The following is a 17,558-nucleotide window of genomic DNA, read 5'->3' as shown; positions in this document are numbered from 1 at the left end:
CTGTCTTTAAAACTGATACTAAAACAAACCTGGCTTTTGTGAGCATCAGCACTGGAAAGTCAGATTGAAAGGTTAGGGTCTGAAAAAAATTACACCTTTGATGCGACAGCTGGTTAACTTGTTCACCAGCATAAGGCAGAAATCTAGGACATGAAGGGCTCTGAAAATCGTTTTGGTGGTATTTGTCATGTATCTTCTTTCAAGTACAAAACCTATGAAGTTCTTCTCTAAAAAGAAGCTGATAAATTTTCTCTAAAATAAATGTTTTCTGGTTTTTTTTTTTAACAAACCATTTGTTAAGAGATAAATTACAAACATTGAGGAAGGCCATACTCTTCACAGAGGTGGCCCTCTGTAAGAACTGCATTTGACTTAGAGCAAAAGCAAAAGAGGGTAATTTTTGTACAGGGAGTTGGGGAAGGCCCCTTTTTACGGGACTTGAAAGATACACTGGAGTGAGAAGAGGTAAACAAAACTGACAGTGGGAAAGAAGCAAAGGAAAAACAATGGAAGGCATCAAAGCAATTGGAAATGAAAGCAGAACACTTTCCAACTGTCTTTGTCACAATTGCAAATGTCCCCAAAGCTTCGTCCAACTGTCCAAATTACAGCCCAAAATATCTTTCTCATACATGAAAGTACAAACATTTAATATATGCTTTTCTTTTATTAAATCATTAATTTTTTAAATGAGCAAATATCTGAGAACCAGAGTGGCTGATTTCAGTCACAAACCCCAGTTCTTTTAATTATTTTTTTCGTTGGTTGAGTGAAAATGAATTTGGGCTTTTATGGATGCTGCAAAGTATTTTTTGAGATTTTGGGATGAGTTGCAGAATGAAAATGTCAGATAGGAAAAAGAATCAACTGCAATTGGCTGGTCATCCTCTTACTGCTGTGGGGGTCGTAGAAGCAGCAGAGCTTGGGCTGTTATGGCTGAGATTGCCGGGTTAGCACCTCTGCAGTGTATCTGATTCCCAGGGAGGTCTTTGGTATCCAATGACACAGTAGATAGGAATTCCACAGTGTTATTTCTTCTCAAGTATTATTTCAGACAAGAACTATTTAAGATCTGATTTTCTCAGTCTAAAATCTCTACTCTCAATACATACTTGTAGCATTAACCTTGCAAACCTTGGGGGGAAAAAAGCATAGGTATTGAATTCAGTGGGAAATCTTACCCTAAGGCTGTCCTGCTATGCCTTCATAGGCCAAGTGGAGATTGTTCGTGAGCAAGTGAGAATGGTGAGGAAGCCGTGGATTGCCAGGCCGTGTTTATTTCCTCAGTGTAAATAGCACGTGTTTTCAATCTTTGCTGTTGCTTAATATAGATTCTGTCTGGGAATACAGAAGTTAAAAAGTCAGACGTGTGAACTGTTTGCTGATTTTCCCAGGATATGTGAAGTTGGCTCTGGGTGACTGCTTGCCCTTCCTGCCAGGCTCCTCCATCGATGGGCCTTGAACTCATCCCTGTTCCCAGCCTGGAAATTCTCGCTCTCAGCGCTGTACTTGGCACGCCTTCAGGAGGCACTGGAGGTGTTTGTCCCTACAGCCACACACTGTGTGTGCCTCCACTGCCTCGCTCCACGCCCTTGAGCAGTTAGAGCCCATAGCAAGTGCACTGGAGAGGGGAAATAGTCGAGATTTATTGTGGAGTCTGAGTTTCTGTTTTCCCAAAGCAGGAGCTTTCTTCTAGTGGTATTCAGCAAGTGGCCTTTCTCACAGGACCTGTGCCAGAAGATGGCATTGCTGTATGCAGAGCACTCATCTCCATTGCAACAAGTCATTAGGAGGAGTGGAAAAACTGCAGCCTCCCAGTCCATTAGACTGAGTCAGGCTGTCAGGAAACAAATTTGCCTTCATACTGCACGTCAAGGACAGTTCCATTAAAATATATAGTATGCTAAAGTTGTTTTTGTTTTTAATTGTTGCTGTTTAACAAGAAGCTTTTGTTTAAAAGTCCAGATTCATCCGTAGGCTGAGGGAGTGTATCTCAATACCCAGAACTCTTTTTTTTTTTTTTCAAGTGGAAAAAGGAGACACTGTAAAAATCCTCCCTGTTCACACTGCCTCCTGACAGCCTCTTACTCTTTGACTTCAGACTCTGCTCGTTTTCCTCCCCACACTGTCTCCCAGCCATCCCTCACGTGTAGTGGGAAAAGTATTTTCAATAAATTTGTTTTGAGAATGGCCTTTGTGCAAGGGTGAACAACTCTTGGCACACTCCAAAGGCTTCCGCAGTGAGTTTAATCCCAGAAGATAGTAAGCATCCCTTGGGGGTAGGTGAAAGCCTGAGGAAAAGTTGTACTCAATTAGGAAAAATGTGATTTTTCCAAGTTTGTGCTTTATAGCAAATTTTGTTATCTCAGTGAGTGAACACTGTAGCTCTGATTTCCACAGGCTGTAGGATGAATTGATGTGATAAGATTACAGTTTGTCTTGGGGGAAAAATGAGAATCAAAGTTTTGCTGGATACTGTAGAGTAGATCCACTCTGTGGATCTGTGCTTGTGTAAAGATTGCAGTGTGGTCATCTCTGGGAATGCTGACAGAAGCTGCTTGTTGTGATTCCAGCTCCCCAGGGAACTGTGAGATTTGTTGGAAAGCTGCTTGTTCCTGTTGTGAACTTTAGAAAAAGCCTTAGGTTGGCTCATGCTGGTGGCTGAGCTGCAGGAGACACCTCCTTCACTTGTGGCCCTAACGCTGAACAGAGATGCAGAAATTTAATTAGGAAGACGTAATGCTGGAAATGAACAAATACCAGGGAGCTTCTTTTGCCTACTCTGTAAATGAAGTTAAATTCCCTTACCAGTAAGGCTTTGAGGGGAAGGAAAGGGAAAGCAAGCAACAGTGACAAAAAATGGAAAGAGTGTAGAACAATTGTTTGAAGTCACCCTTTGAAGCAAAAAGTAACTCCTCAGCATCTTTCACTTGCTAATTTGGCCATGTGAAGTTTCCTGATGGGTTTCCATTCAAAGTGCCTACATTTTGGAAGCAGAAGTCAAGTTCATAAGCTCCCTGTTTTTCCTTTGCTTTTCCCATTCCTTGGTCAAAATGATTCTGTGGGATTTGGTTGGGGGTCAGTGGTGGATAGCTACGGTGGAGACCCAAATCTGTGGTTAGATATTGTCATGCCCTCTCTGCAGGTGGAGTCTGCCCTGGGAGGAGTATGGATCTGCTTGTGTAAAAGTTCTGCTCCATCCCTTCAGGAGCAGGTCTTTTTGGGAGAGATCTCCGGGCTCACTGGTGCCATTAGCTTTGTGGAGTAACTGTCATGGACAATACAACTTAAAACCCCCCAAATTCCCCATGTTGCCTATGAAACACACGAGGCTCTGGTCTCCAGTAGTCCAAAGCTGTTCTGTAGCCCTGGGCTAATTGCATTTGGTAACTGCTGCTCTGTGGCTTGCTCTGCCTGGAAGGTGACAATTGTCCTTCCTTTAGTGGTTTAGGCTCACAAAGGGCTTTTCTCACTGCTGGCCTTTGTGAACTTAGTTCTGAAGGGGTTGATGCTGATTTTTCTTTGGTAGCCTGTTGCTGTGCAGAGAACTTATTTAATGGTGAAACCCTTGAAACATTCCTAGCAGGAGAAAACAACTACTGGTTGATGATAGGTTGTTTTGGTCACTCCTTTTTGTTAGTTATGTTGTGATGTAAGAAAGATACTTTAACTCTATGTTGGACAAGACATTCTGAAGCTCAGTAGAAATGGATGCATCTTTGGGTCGTAACCTGTCAATTTAGCTTTTTATTTGTGTATTTTTAATTTGAGCTGAGTCACAAGTGATCAGCCTCTGGCTTGAGCTCAGCGGCATGTTCCATTCTGCCCGTGGCAAGGCAACCAGACTGCTCAAATGTCAGAAAATGAAACACGGGAGAACAGCTTTAATTAGTGAAATGACCTGGTCCCCCTAAGAGCTGCTTTGACACCCAATTCAGTAAGCAGCATTGAAATATTGCTGCTTTCCTCATCCTTCCCAAAGCTCCAGTGTGTGTGTATATATGTGTATTTACTTATTAAAACCCCTCTTGTATGGCTGTGCTGGGCCTGCTCCATAGTTCCTTTTGCACTTGGGGTTTGCTCCAGTGTAATTCCAGAAGGGGTTAGATTGGAAGTGGGTGCAGTATTATGCTGAGCTCTTTATGCAGTCAGAGCTAAAAGCATTATCGATTGCATTTGCTATGAATGAAACAACTTAGATGTATCTGGAAAATAAGAGAAGGAGGAATGGGGAAAAACAAATGGATGTTTCATGCTACATATTTCAATGCAGCAGTTTCCTAGCTTTATTCCTAACTTCCCTCTGTGTTGCACTTGGTGTGTGTTTTGTGCTGCAGGATTCAGAGTGCCCAGGCTCATCAGGCTGTGCACACAGTACCACTGCTTGCTTTGGTCTCAGAGTGATGTTGTAGGTCACATTAGTCATTTTATGTCAGTGATGTGGAAGCATAATGTAATTAATTTGAAGGGGGGAGGGAATGTACAGAAAGAGAACTGTTGAGATAGTTACTCTGGATTTTATTTTTTTAAACTCATTTACAGTTCTAATGGGAGTATTGAGAATTTTTAAATCTTTCTCAGTGTTGGTTCCAGACAGCACTGACAAGACAGCTTCACAGAATAGCTTCTTTCTATTTTTGCATTTCTTCATATTTCCTGTTCCCTTTAACCCTGATCTCCTGATTTTTGCAGCACATCAAAGACTGTCTTGTGTTTCTTCTTGATGTGTGGGTTAATATTTTCTTACTAAAATTATCAAACCTTATGTGGCTGAAACAATTCAGGCTTCAATATCCATATGTTTGCACTGCAAGATTTTGTATGCTTAATTGTTGAGCTTTTCTTTTGGCAAAGTGCACGGCTATGGAAAATACCTGGTGCCCTTCATTGTAAGTTCCCCTTATAGCACTGAGGAAGCCCTAATATTGTAAAAGCATCAAACTTTGTCCATTCTATGCCAAAATGATGATAGAATGGAAGGAGAATGAGATGTTACCTGTCATCTTTGAACCACTGATATTGTTACCTGTCATATTTTCTGAGTATTTTTGAGTGCCGCTGTGTTCTGCGCTTTGCACAGCCCATGTGGTTGAACGTGTCAGACCACATGAGTCAGCATGTGGAGCAAAGCGATGTGGAGCTGTTGAAGCAGGGGTCTGAGTTGTGCTGCATTTCATGGGAGGTGCTGACATGCTGTTTGCTCTCTGCCAGCCCTATGCCATGACAAGCCTTTCCTTCTGTCCCTAGTTCCCTCATCCTGCCCTTTTCCAGGGTTTTGCCTTTGGCTGTTCCTTGGAGTAATGGCTTAGACCTGATTCCTCACTACAACTTTGCACCTCAAACAGGTTGTTCAGCCTGGAGAGGAGAATGCTCTGGGGAAACCTTCCAGTACCTAAAGGAGCTCCAAGAGAGCTGGAGAGAGACTTGGAATGAGGGCATGGAGTGACCAGACAGAGGGCAGAGTTATATCGGATATTAGGAAGAAATTCTTGGCTTTAAAGGTGATGAGGCCCTGGAGGGAGGACCAGGTTGCCCAGAGAAGCTGTGGCTGCCCCACTCCTGGAAGGATCCAAGGCCAGGTTGGTCAGGGCTTGTGGAGGCCTGGTCTGGTGGCAGGTGTCCTTGCCCATGGCAGAGGTGCTGGAAGGAGATGATCTATAAGATCCCTTTCAACCGAAGCCTTTTGGTGATTCCATAATTACTTTAGCATAGCTGTAGTCTCAGAAGTACCTGATAATGCAACAGTAAAGCAAAATTAGATGTCTTTAGACAAAACTAGCGCTGTTTGCTGGCCTCATTGTGGCTCAGCAAAGCTATTTGGAAGCAGCTGCTTTGCTTAGTTTCCCCTTTTCCCTGCTCCCGGCACAGCTCCTATGCTTAGCTTATCCATAACTGGCCAGCCCCTGTCTCAGATGTCCCCTCTGCCCATTGCTAGGGGAGGAGGGGAGTGGGGGAACGAAACACAGCTCTGTGTGTGCGTGGTCTGTCAGAGGCTGTGCCTCCCCTACCCGCCCCTCGTGAGAGCCGAGCCTGGAGGGTGCCCACGCAGGTTCCGCCCCCGCCGCGGGCGCGGGTTACAGCGGGGAAGCGGCGGGGGGCGGCGCGGGGCCGAGGCCGCCCCCACGGGTGTCACGGCGGGCCCGGAGCCTCCGCCCCGCCGCTGCCCGCGAGTGGGCGGGAGTCCCGCCTGTCGCCACCGCCCGGCGGGAGCAGCAGCGGGCTCCGTGCGGTCCTGCGTGCTCGTGTTCCAGATCTGGCGTGAGCAAGCTTGGACATACCGGGAGAGGAGGGAGGGGAGAGGGAGGGCTCCCTGCTCGGCGCTGTCACAGGCGGGGGGCGGCTGGCAGCGCCCGCGGCTTGCGGCAGCACCGGCGCTGTGACGGGCGGCTTGCAGGAACCCGGCGCTGAGGAAGGAACACACCCGTCAGTAAGTTACCCGGGGTCCCTGTCCATCCAAGAGCCCGTGCAAGGGTGTCGTGTTTCGTGGCTGTGGCTTGGTTTTATGGTGGGGTTTTGTGGTTTTTCTTTTTCCCATCGGTATTTGTCAATGGCAACAGCAGAGCTTGTCTTGTGTATGGAACTATTAGAATGTAAATATCAGGCAGGGATAATCGAAATTTATTTTTTCCAGGCAGAAGCAGGAAGTCTGCCTTCTGCCAAAGTAACACGTCAGGCAGATGAGGGGATCGGGTAGGAAGCCCCCGTCCTTCTTGCTGTGTGCAGAGAGAATTTTCTGTGCCATCCCTCAGCTGTGTAACTCTGGTAGGCACAGGTGCTCTTGCTGTATCTATGGAAGAGCTGCATGGAAGGGAGGCTTACCTCAGCTGTGCAAACTCTGCCTTTCTGCAGTCCTCGGGTGAGAAAGATCATCATGCCAAGTGGGAAAAGGCAGAGGGAGATTGGTCAATTTTTTCTGTATCCTCTGTAAAGAGCTGTCCAGAAAAATTTTCCCTTTGATGTGACGGGAGGGGGCTGCTAGAGGAGATTGTCAGGGTTTCTGTTTCTTCTCTTTGAATGAATGAGGGCTCAAGAGAAGCAAAATGTCCTCAGTTCCTGAGGTTTTCTCCCTTCCCTTTCTCCTCGGGAAGCCTGACTATCAGGCATGCATGTTAAATCCTTGTTTTCTATTTAATTTTTCTTCATGATACAATCAAGCAACACTAGTTAGCATTTCTGATACTAAACAGCTGAATGTAGAGGCTGTTCATGTCTGCTGCTCCACCAAACGATTTCCAGGCTCCATTGGCAGCAGTGCACTGATTCTGACTGTGCAGGAGCCAAGGATGGAGCCTTGACTAAGGCCCTTGGGCGTGTCACCTCTTCAAAAGACAGATTGATTTAACCTTTGTTTTTGCTCCCAGCTTCCTATCTTTTCCTACAGGTGAGGAAAAAAGGAGATACCAGAGATGCTAATTCATCTTTCCCATTTTAGTCTTAGTTATTTTACTCTATTTTTGTTTTTGTTAGGGTGTTGAAGAGAGAAAATCCATTCTAAGAACATGCTTAAGCAGCCATGAGTCACTGTATGTAGATGGGTTCATGTCTGTGAAATTTCCCTGTTGCTGTTTGCTTTTCTCATTTTTCTGTAAAACGGGCTGGAGCTTTGTGGAGGTGTTACTGGAGAGTAGGATGTTGTAGCTATTGGAAAGAGTGTTTGTGAATCTGTTGCCCTTTCCACTCAGAAACCTTTACTTTTTTTGGTAGCACAAGATGGAAGAGTGGGCTGGTAAGGAAGAGCAAGGAAACACTTTTAACAAGTTTTTTTGCCATGCTGTTTGACTTTGGTGCGTTGTGTACAGATGTTATTTCCCATGCCTGTGCTTGCAAAAGGGCAGAGCCGCACAGAGGTTGGCACTCGGTGGTGGTTATTGCTTGGGTTAAAGGCAAAGCCTGTACTAGTCAGGCCAGCACTGGTGTTCCCAGGCTTCATCTGGTGGCCACTGTGATTGAGGAAAAGCTCTGCTTTTTATCCTGGGTAGATTTTTGAATCAGCTCCCTAGCCGCCCATCTGGATACTTAGGGACTGTGGATTTCAGCAGGCTGTTTAGGTACCCATTCCCAAACTTGTTTCTAAATGTTTAAAAATAAAATTCAAGCCTTACCTTTCTCTTATTTTGCTAAAATCCAGTAAAAAGTCAAGTTTTATTATAAATCTGGTTTAGAGTTTATCTGGTCATATGGTTTTATTATAAATCTGATTTAGGGTTTTGACAGACTATTTTGTTGGCTTGCATCAGTCTGCCTACCCTGGCAAACTGTGGCCATCTCAGTGGTCCACATACAATCCTTGACTTGTCTTTTCATTCTGTGCACTAAGCTACACTGATCTGGTCCATAAATTATCACTTCCGATGCTGCTTGGGTGTTCTGAGAGTCATTAGACCCCTCCTGGCCCCGCTACATTTGTACCTCTGAGGAAATAAAAAAAGGCTCTTGTTACTGGGTGATGTCCTCTCCCACCGAGTGATTTACTTTAGTACCTGTGTGGCCCTGTGGACTCTCTAATAAATGGGTTTAAAGAACTGAAAGAGCAGAATTTTTGGTGATTTTCCTGTTGTGCTCTCCAACAGCTTGAATCAAGGGTGGCTTCACTGTAATTTGTAGTCATGCAGATCCAAGGCTGGAGTCACATTAATCCATTTCGGAAGCAGTGGGAGGGGAGCCAGTTTCCAACGCTTTCTGAATCGCTTTTTGGGGAAGGTTCTGAATGTAAATCATGGCAAGTCCATGACTGGAAAAGAAAGATGTGACTGTCAGACTGTGATGCTTTGGAGGAATAAATACAATTTAAAGTTTAGTAGATTTTGTGGTCATGGATAGCTTTAGTCTTGTACTGCTCTGTGGGTTCTGTATTTGGGTCTCTTTAATTGACATCGCTTGGGCATAGAGCACAAGCAGATATCTCGTATAGTAAACAAAGCAGCAGATTTAAGTTAATGCTAATGTGTTTGCAGGCTGAGCCAAAAGCTTTTCAGGGTTATTATAACATGCTGGGCATACAGCCCATCGATCTAAGTGTCTGGAGGAGACAAAAGTTATGGATTGACTCATTGTACAAATCAGCTCATCTGAAAGTCAGATTCTGCTATTTGTTGCCATCAGTAATTTAGTCGTATTAAGTACGGCTGAGGACGGGTGGCAGTGTGGCCAGAATATTGAGATGGGATTTCAGAGATCCCAGGAGAGCCATTCCCTGCTTTGCCACGACAGATTTCCTGCGTGACCTGGGGCAAGTCATTAAATGTTTTGGTGAAGTATGGTTGGTGGTATCTCTTTCTTTTTCACAGGGTGTGTGAAGATTATTGGGTTATTAGATCCATTTGTGAGGGGATCACATAAATCTAAATACAATATCAAACACCACATTTGAACAATGCATGCCTCATGCATAACTAGACAATACCTGGACTTGTAAGCCTGTCTATATATGTGTTTCATACTATAATATGCTTGTATGCCTATGTTTTAATTTTGGCAATAAATCCTGACCATTGATGTGGGGCAACTGTGAGAAAAACCTCTGTTCATTGTCAGTTCCAACCTAGTATTCTGAGACTGTTCCGGTTGTTAAATGCAACATTGAAGTTCATTGTGTATTAACAATGACAAGATAATACAGACTCTGATGAGGGCTTAAATATATAATTCCCGTGTGCTGGGGATAATGGCACAGAAACCTCTCCTCTGGCAACTGCTGCTATTGTAATCCAAAATTATTTGCGTATTTAACTTTGGAAGATTTAACTCCTGTAAGTGGTTCAGTCCCATCCATTTGGAGTGTTTGGCCAAGTGTAAAGAGTCTGGGTATCTTGAATTATGTAAACTCTGTATATATGTGTTAATTTGAAGTATCAAAGTTACATCTTAAGCTTCACCACCTCAGCCCATCCTTAGAATAAACCAACAAGACAGTGGAGAGCTTTGGGACATCTGTCTTCTTGGAAGCCAAATGTTTGTGTTCCATAGAACAACTTCATCAAGGCTTGTTCACTACACAGAACAGAAAGTTCTTAAACTTAGGTGCAGCAGCTTTGTGTTAGGCATCCTGAAGGGGTGGTGATGTACAGCAATTGGTCAGAGACTGTTAAAGGTATTTTTTCATATTATGTAACATCTAGTTATAAATTAGAGTTTTACAATCATAAGAAATGCACACTGGTCATGTAAATATGATTCTGTTGTTTTTTTATCCATTGCTTTTCAGCCCACTTAGTCACAAAGCTCAGCCTTGTTGGCTGTGGGCTGCTGCAGAGGGAAACCTCCCACTCAGAGTGGGCATTTGAGCAGGAGGTGGGATGGATGTGGGTCTGTCTGACTGCCAGGCCCCCAAAGGGCAGTCCCAGCACAGGGGGTGTGCAGGGTTGAGGTTCCCCCAGCCTCCTCAGCAGCACTGGCTCTTAGGTGTCTTCCCCTCATTACACGTGTGCACTCTGTCTCCCTTCAGACGAGTCTGCTGTCACCATTGTCCAGAATTAGTTTATTTTTTGATAGGTCCTATTTGAAAGAGTATCAGAAACATGTGTTTGGTGCTTCATGTTTTTGCTTGGCTGGTTGTGCTTTCAGCAAAGCATCTGTTCCACCTCTGGACAAGTTCTTTTGCCTTCTCACCCCCCAGCAGCTCTTCTGCGTCTCCTCTTCAAGCTTTGCAGTGACACTGGGTGCTGACCCCTGTCCCCTGACCACCTTCCTGTGCTGTTTCATTGGCTTTCGTCTGGGCCCATGGGTTCAATTCCTAAGACACTCATATCATGTGCTTCAATTTAGGCTGAGGAAGTCTTTTCTTATGAAACGATTGGTCTGAAAATGATTTCCAAGTTGCTTCTAAAACTTAATTTCAACTTTAGAATATCTTTTTCCTCCCCCACTCTTGTTTTTTCTTGACAGAGGCTTTCATTTTACATTTTCCCCCAACTTTGTAACAAGGTTTGGAGAGAAGAAGCAAATAAGTTTTAAAAATACCTATTTATATTTAAGAAATTTACACTTACACATGCACATACATCAGTAAAATAGAAAATTTGACTCACTACCTCTTAGCTCACTCTAAAAATTCTTTTTGGAAAGTAAGGGAGTGTGAACTTTATAAACAAGCAAGATATATTATTATTTTAAAAATAAATTAATTTTAAATGTTTTCTACAATATTCCAGAGTCTTGAAAACTATTTATCAAGATGAGTATTTTGAATGTGAAGCCATTTTTCACATGCTAAACAAAAGATAATTATCCCTTGGGCTTATTTTGACTTACAGATTCACCACTCATTGTTAACAGTAATTGAACTCTATTGGGATTTTTATTTTGTGGCTCAGCACAGGTTTGAGGTTGTAGCAGTCCTATAGTTGTGTTCCAGTTCCTGAGCTCATTGATGGCAGCATATATTTTTTTACTTTTACCTAGGTATTTTCCCATGATATTTGAAGCTGTGGAGAGAAAACCTAATGCTGTTTCTTTGTTTTTCTGGGAAAAGATGTAGGGCAGCGGTGAGATTTTAACACATACAGATGACTTAAGATAAATCAGTTGTCGCTTTACAATTATAATCTACCTAGAGGAAAATGGCAAAATTAGCTGTAAATTGTACCTTGTACAGAAAGTGCAGCTATTAGCAGGGTTTGGATGTTAAACAGGAAGAACCTATTTATAAGAGCCTCGATTTCTATTTATTTCTTGAAGAGAAAGTTGATGACTACTAGAAATTAGTATTTATCAATTTTTAAGAAGATTAATTGGTTCAGGAGTTTGCTTGTAAGCAGAGAAATCAATGTTATGCTTTGAGCCGAAGCAAACATGTCATTATGGGCTCTATTTCTCAGTAATTTTAAATAGTGATGGTGAGTTAAAATCTTAATTGCGCGCAGTTAGAGCTGTGATTGGCACCTGGGCGCCCAGAGCAGCGGAGCAGCTGGGCTCATCTCCTGCCGCGCGTTACCTCGCGGGTCTCGGCTGGAATTGAGAAGGACAAAGGCGCACAGCGGGCTCCCCGTGCGGAGCACAGCGCTCCGCAGGCAGCTGCTGCCTCCTGCCTGCCCCGGGGGACTTCTCCAGCTGGGCTGGTGTCCCACGTTCCTCACTCACCTGTGCGAGTGAAGAGTGCGGGGTGAAAGTGCTGGTGCCGCTGCAGGGACCGGGCTGGGATGCATTCCTGGAAAGGAAGGTGACGCCTAGGATGCATTCCAGGATGCTCCTCAGGTTTCATCAACGTGCTGCTTTTGTTCAGAGCGACAGCAGAAGTCTTTATAAATACAATTAAAGCCATTAATCCAAGTACTTCTCGGTGAGGCTTGTTTCAGTGGCTCCTTCCTCGCCTCTTCTCTTGCCATGGGTGCTCACCGCTCCCACGTGTCACACCTCATTGGCTTCCTACGGTTGGCACATCAGGTTCTGGTCTATATAGTGTTGAGGAAGAGGGAGCGTTTCAACTCTGTCTTTTCTTCCATAAAATAGGTTTTGAACGATTGATTGAAAGGCAATAGTTGGAGTGCACACACAGTTAAAACAAAAGTATTATGTACCATAGAAGAAATTATTGGTTTAATTTTGAAAAAAGAGGGGTTTTTTTCTGGGAAATGAGCAGTGTTCAGCTGTCAGTATTCCGTAATAATATTGGATAATTGTGTACAAGCACTTAAAATGTTTCTATTTCTGATCTTTGAAATGACTCACTAATAATACAGAGCTGCAGGTACTGGAATTCCCATGACACAGTGTATGCCACTGCAGGAGATGGCTCTGTTTGTCCCAAGGGATATGAAAATATCCAGTGTTTTCTGCTGTGATTTCTATACAGCACTAACTGTGCAGGAGACTATAATGAGATCCCCTCTTAAAGTACCTGCAAGCCTTTACAGCCCAAACACATTGAGTACAGAGGGCTGAGAGATGTCCAGCACAGAAGTGTGTGCAAGCCAGGAATGGCTTTCAGGGTCTTCCTGCTGCTTCTTGCCTCTTTTTATTATCCCAAGAGAATGGTCATCAATTAGCAAATAAAAATATTTTTGAACATATTGAATTTTACAGATTTTATCTGTTGTTTGTGGGCAGTTTTTGCACTACCAATTTACACAAGCAATTATACTGGCTGTAAAAGTGTTTTTGGAGGATAAAACAGTGAAGAGGTGATGTGCACTTGTGGCCTGTCTCTCTGATGGAAGAGGTGCAAAAAAGGGTGGTGAATCTTCCTGTGTCAGTTTAGTGACTGCATCACCCATCTGCTCTAATGGTGGTCAGAGCATTTTCCACTAAGTGCAGTTGCTTGATAACCGGCCATTTTCAATAGCTGTCTGCAGCTAAAGGAGAAGTTTTTGAGGTCCAGGATGAAAGGTGAGGAAAAATGTCTTAACCATGTTTCTCTTGACTTCCATCTATTTTATGGAAGCAAAACTTGATTATATTTGTGCAGAATTGCTGTCTAGAGGGTTTTAGTATCTGGCCACTCCCCTGTTTGTTGTCTTGTGGGTGGAAGCGTCTCACGTTGCTGTCCTGTACCTTGAGCCTCAGTTGCTGCAGTGTCACCTGCAGGAAGGATGGCTGCAGGTTTTTTACGGACTGCATGACATGTATCCAACAGATTGGGTTGAATTTTTTGTAGTCATGTGGTTTAGGTAATTAGACCAGTTGTCTAAAGCCAGAGTTTAATTTTGCTTTGCTTTTATTTAAAGGCAAAAATACAATTGGATGGTTTGATTATGAAATCCTATGGAAAAAAGATGGTACAGAAACATTTAAAACTGACTTCAAGAATTGCTTACTTGCAAAGCAGCTGGATCATAGGTGATGTGAGTTCTTTGACTACTTGTAGGATGGTCAGCAGAGAGAGGGATGGGATGGCAAACCTGTTCTGTGAGAATTTTCAAGGTTTCCAAATTTGGGTTTATTATGTTTTAACTTCCTGCTCATACGTCAGCACTAAGGTGTGTGCTTGGGAGTGTATTTGCACTTATCCCTTTAGGAGTTTAAATATAGTGTCTCTATCTATCCATTTCATAAAATGGATAGATAGATTTAGATATATTTGTGTGTACATGAATATAAAAGATAAATATCAATATAAAAATTATATAGGAAAACAAACCTTATCAAATGATTCTGGAGTCATCTCACTCAAAAGGGCTCATGCCCACTACTCTCATGTGGCCTACTTTCTGGAAATCACAGCATAATTCTGTGTACAGTGTGCAGCTTTTGAGATATAGCCAAATATTAGTTTTTATTGTGCATACAGTGAATATTTATGAAAAATCACTTCTATTAAAAAATGTAGTGGTGTTGTGGTGACCTTCCATTTTGAGGAAATGAAGGAGAGAAAAGCTGAATATAATAGGGAATGATAGAGTGGTATCAGTCCATCTTCCGAGATGCTCCCTAGCCTGAGTGACAGGCAGTAATTGATGTGCTCTCGTTGCTTTGTCACCTCAGCTTATCTTCATTCTAATTATTGCCACCTGCCTGCTCTGACTGAGCATTTGGTGTGGGTGCTGGGATGGCTCCTGAACTCTGTGCAGGCTTCCTGTCATGAAATACCCTGTCATGGGTGAGAAGGATATGCAGAATTTTAAGTTACTGTGAAATATCTGACCTCTGCAGTGTAAGTCAATATATGGATGTGCTGCAAACTATTTAGGGCATAATTATTGAAAATGTGTTTTTGATCATAATATTGTGGTCACTTTGGCAGAGAATGCTAAAATGAAACCTTAAAGAGCCTGGAAAATACTGCAATTCAGGTCTTCAGGGAAAAGAGCAAAGATCTAATTGAAAATAATTTAAAATTGTTTCTGCTAAAAATTAGAATTACTTCTGTAAAACTGAGTCTAGCATTCTGATTGAATTGCTGACTGGATTTGATCATTGCTGTAATTAGTGTACAACGCAAGCAGTACCAAATAGAAGGTGAGTGTAAAATTTAACATTTTTTGTTTCTTTGTTTTTGTTAGTTGATGCTAGTTAAAAACCAAAACACTGTAACACAGTATTAGAGTTTACATGTGATAAACAGAATTTACTTTTGTTAGTTGAATTACTGGCAAATAACAGTAATTTCTTACATTTTCACAGCATCATCTGCTGTTAATTTACATCCTGATATCTCATGTCCATGTTAATTTAATGCTAATGAGCATGTTGGTAATGATGGCTGTGGCACAGCATATTCAAGAGCTTTATTTTAACCACAATGTTCATTTTCTGAAAAGAATCAGTTTTCTGTGCTTACTTCCACCCCTCTATTTGGGTGCTTGTCATTTGCCTTTTTACCCATTTTATGCCTACAGGATATAAGAATATCCTTAAATATAGGAAAATTTTTAGTCTTTCCTGAGAACAAAGAAAAGCAAACTATCAGTGTTCTGCATTAGCCAAAAGATTTTAGCTCCTGTTTTCATATTTCTTCGGGCAGAATTAACATAAGGAACCACTGAAGTCTGGAATCTCTACCACCTGATGCAAAGGTTTTGCAACTGACTGACAAAGTGTTTTGAGGGGCCAATGTATTTGCAAGGGATTTTGCACATTAATACCTTGGTTTCTGTATATGCTAAGCTGCTGTTACAGCTTTAACTTTTTTTGATCAGGCTGGTTTTTTATGTAACTTTTATTTTAAAGTGCCCGTTCTCTGGCTCTCTGTACACCTGGCTACTGAAATGATAAATATTTACAACCTTCTATGGCAATAGGAAAAGTTGTTTTAAATTAAATATTAGAACAGGTGGATTTTTTCAATATACAGGGCTGTTTGTGTGTAAACAACCAACACTGCACTGATTGTTTTTACATCAGGGAAAACACTTGCACCTGCCTGGCCTTTGCTGTCTCAGCTGTTTATGGCCTCAGCTCCCTTAAGTCTGACCCACCACAGTGCTCTTACTCTGGTGCATCTCCAGCAGCTGGAAAGGGCCTCTTAAAAAACCAAAAAGCAGGAAAATGGTAAGTTGAAAGGGAAGACAGGTATTATGCAGAAATGGGGCATAACATGGTGGTTCTATGTTTGTAGAGCTTTTGTGGTCAGTGTTAGTTCACAAAATACTCACTTGTGCTATGAGAATTGTCTTTGTTTTACATCACAGGTAATATGTTTTCAATTAATTACTCCCAACCTACTACTTGTAACTGGGAGAATCTTTCATAAACCAGTGAAATGTTCAAAATTGCTCAAAAGGTTCAGACATGCAGTTGCTACTCATGTAAATGGGAGCTGTGTGGGCTCCCTAATCACTTAAGTAGCTTTGAAAAAACTCCTCCTTGAGGTTTTTATTTTCTCTGCAGTAGTGTTTATAGTCTCCTTTGAACAAGGTAAAAAATTCCTTTTCATTGTACTGAGAGCATATCTGAGAGTGTAGAATTGCCATTTTGTATTAACAGAAACATTATGAAAAAGTTCTCTGTTCTTTAAAATCAGCATGAAATATTCATCTAAACTGGCAATAAATATTTAAAGGTGATGTGAAATTTTCATGCATTTTAAAGAGTAAAATTAATTAAAACATTGTAAGGACTAAAACACTGTAGCAAATAGAAGAGTTGTATTAGCATCTGTTAAATTCAGACCAGGTGCTTGGTTTAATTTAGTGAAAAAAACAGGTAAACAGGGGGACTTCTTATTAACACCTTGATGTCCTTCACCTGGGATTGGGGCATTGGTTTAAGATGTGGAAGACCCTGAATTGCCGCTGTCCTGGGAGAGAACAGAAACCCTTTTTGGTCATTTTATCAGGCCTCTCTTTTTGAATTGAGGCTTTCTATTTTGGTACCTCATATCCTTAGAAGGACACACAAATACTTGTGATCTTTGCACATGTTGGAGAAGATTATTCTGTATGCTGTGTGCTTTTATTGCTTGCTGGCATGAATCAGGTTTGGGGGATCAGAATGAGGGAGATGCTCAGGACTTTGGAATGAAAGATTTCTCAGTATCAGGAGTTATTGAACAAAGAGAAATTGTTCATTTTAAGTAAAATTAATATTGTGTTTAAGAAAACACGGAATTAAAAGAAAGGCAGACATACAGTCATTCTTGGGTCTTTTTAGGTTGGAGAAAGTTGAAATTTGATTATTTGGGTGAGTTTTGTGCCAATACAGATCAGAAATTAAATTTCTGAAACACTATGGAAAGCAGCTGTACTTCAAAATCCTAGTTATTTCCACAGTGCTGAAAAAATATGTAAAGAGAACTGAAGAATAAATATTGGGAAAATGGGGAATGTGTTGTAGAGGAATATCCTCCATTCTAATTTTTTTAAAGCTGCTCTGAAATCGTGTTCTCAGTTGTATTTTTGTTTGCAGTGTTAATGTTAGTTGAAGAGGAGTTTCTTTTAGATTTATTCTGCATGGGTACTTGAAAGATTTTGAAAGTGTGAAGTAAATGGTATATTTTTGGGAGAGGAGAGAGTGAAAAATAAAACATTTCGTGCGAGTGATTTTGGAGGTGTGCATGCCTCGGTCAGGTTTGTTGGTGCAGCTCGTGACTTAGGTGGAACTGCTCCTGGTTTCTGTTTATCAAGGGAAATAAAGCATTGCAGCTTTATCCCTTCTTGTGTTTCTTTGTTTATACTACCTGCCTT

General features: G+C 42.0%; 1 protein-coding gene across 4 annotated transcripts in view; it reads left to right on the top strand.

Moving 5' to 3' along the window:
* The window catches only part of ANK2 (ankyrin 2), a 277,794-nt gene that overhangs the window by 15,110 nt on the left and 245,126 nt on the right, over positions 1 to 17,558 (top strand). The window contains exon 1 of one of the 4 annotated variants that reach the window (XM_063415411.1): positions 6,283 to 6,427. The exons of 1 other annotated variant lie outside the window; for it this stretch is intronic. Coding sequence is in view for 1 of the 3 variants with exons in the window: in XM_063415413.1 (XP_063271483.1) it covers positions 15,922 to 15,924 (3 nt within the window). In the remaining 2 variants the exon portion in view is untranslated. Of the gene's footprint in view, positions 1 to 6,282; positions 6,428 to 15,797; positions 15,925 to 17,558 lie in introns of those variants that run through there. 2 more of the 4 variants (XM_063415413.1, XM_063415412.1) reach the window with 2 other exon arrangements.

The sequence above is a fragment of the Prinia subflava genome, chromosome 18 (genome assembly GCF_021018805.1).
Source record: "Prinia subflava isolate CZ2003 ecotype Zambia chromosome 18, Cam_Psub_1.2, whole genome shotgun sequence".
Taxonomy (NCBI): Eukaryota; Metazoa; Chordata; class Aves; order Passeriformes; family Cisticolidae; genus Prinia; species Prinia subflava.
The sequence above is the reverse complement of the archived record's forward strand: the minus strand, read 5'-3'. Positions and strand labels throughout refer to the sequence as shown.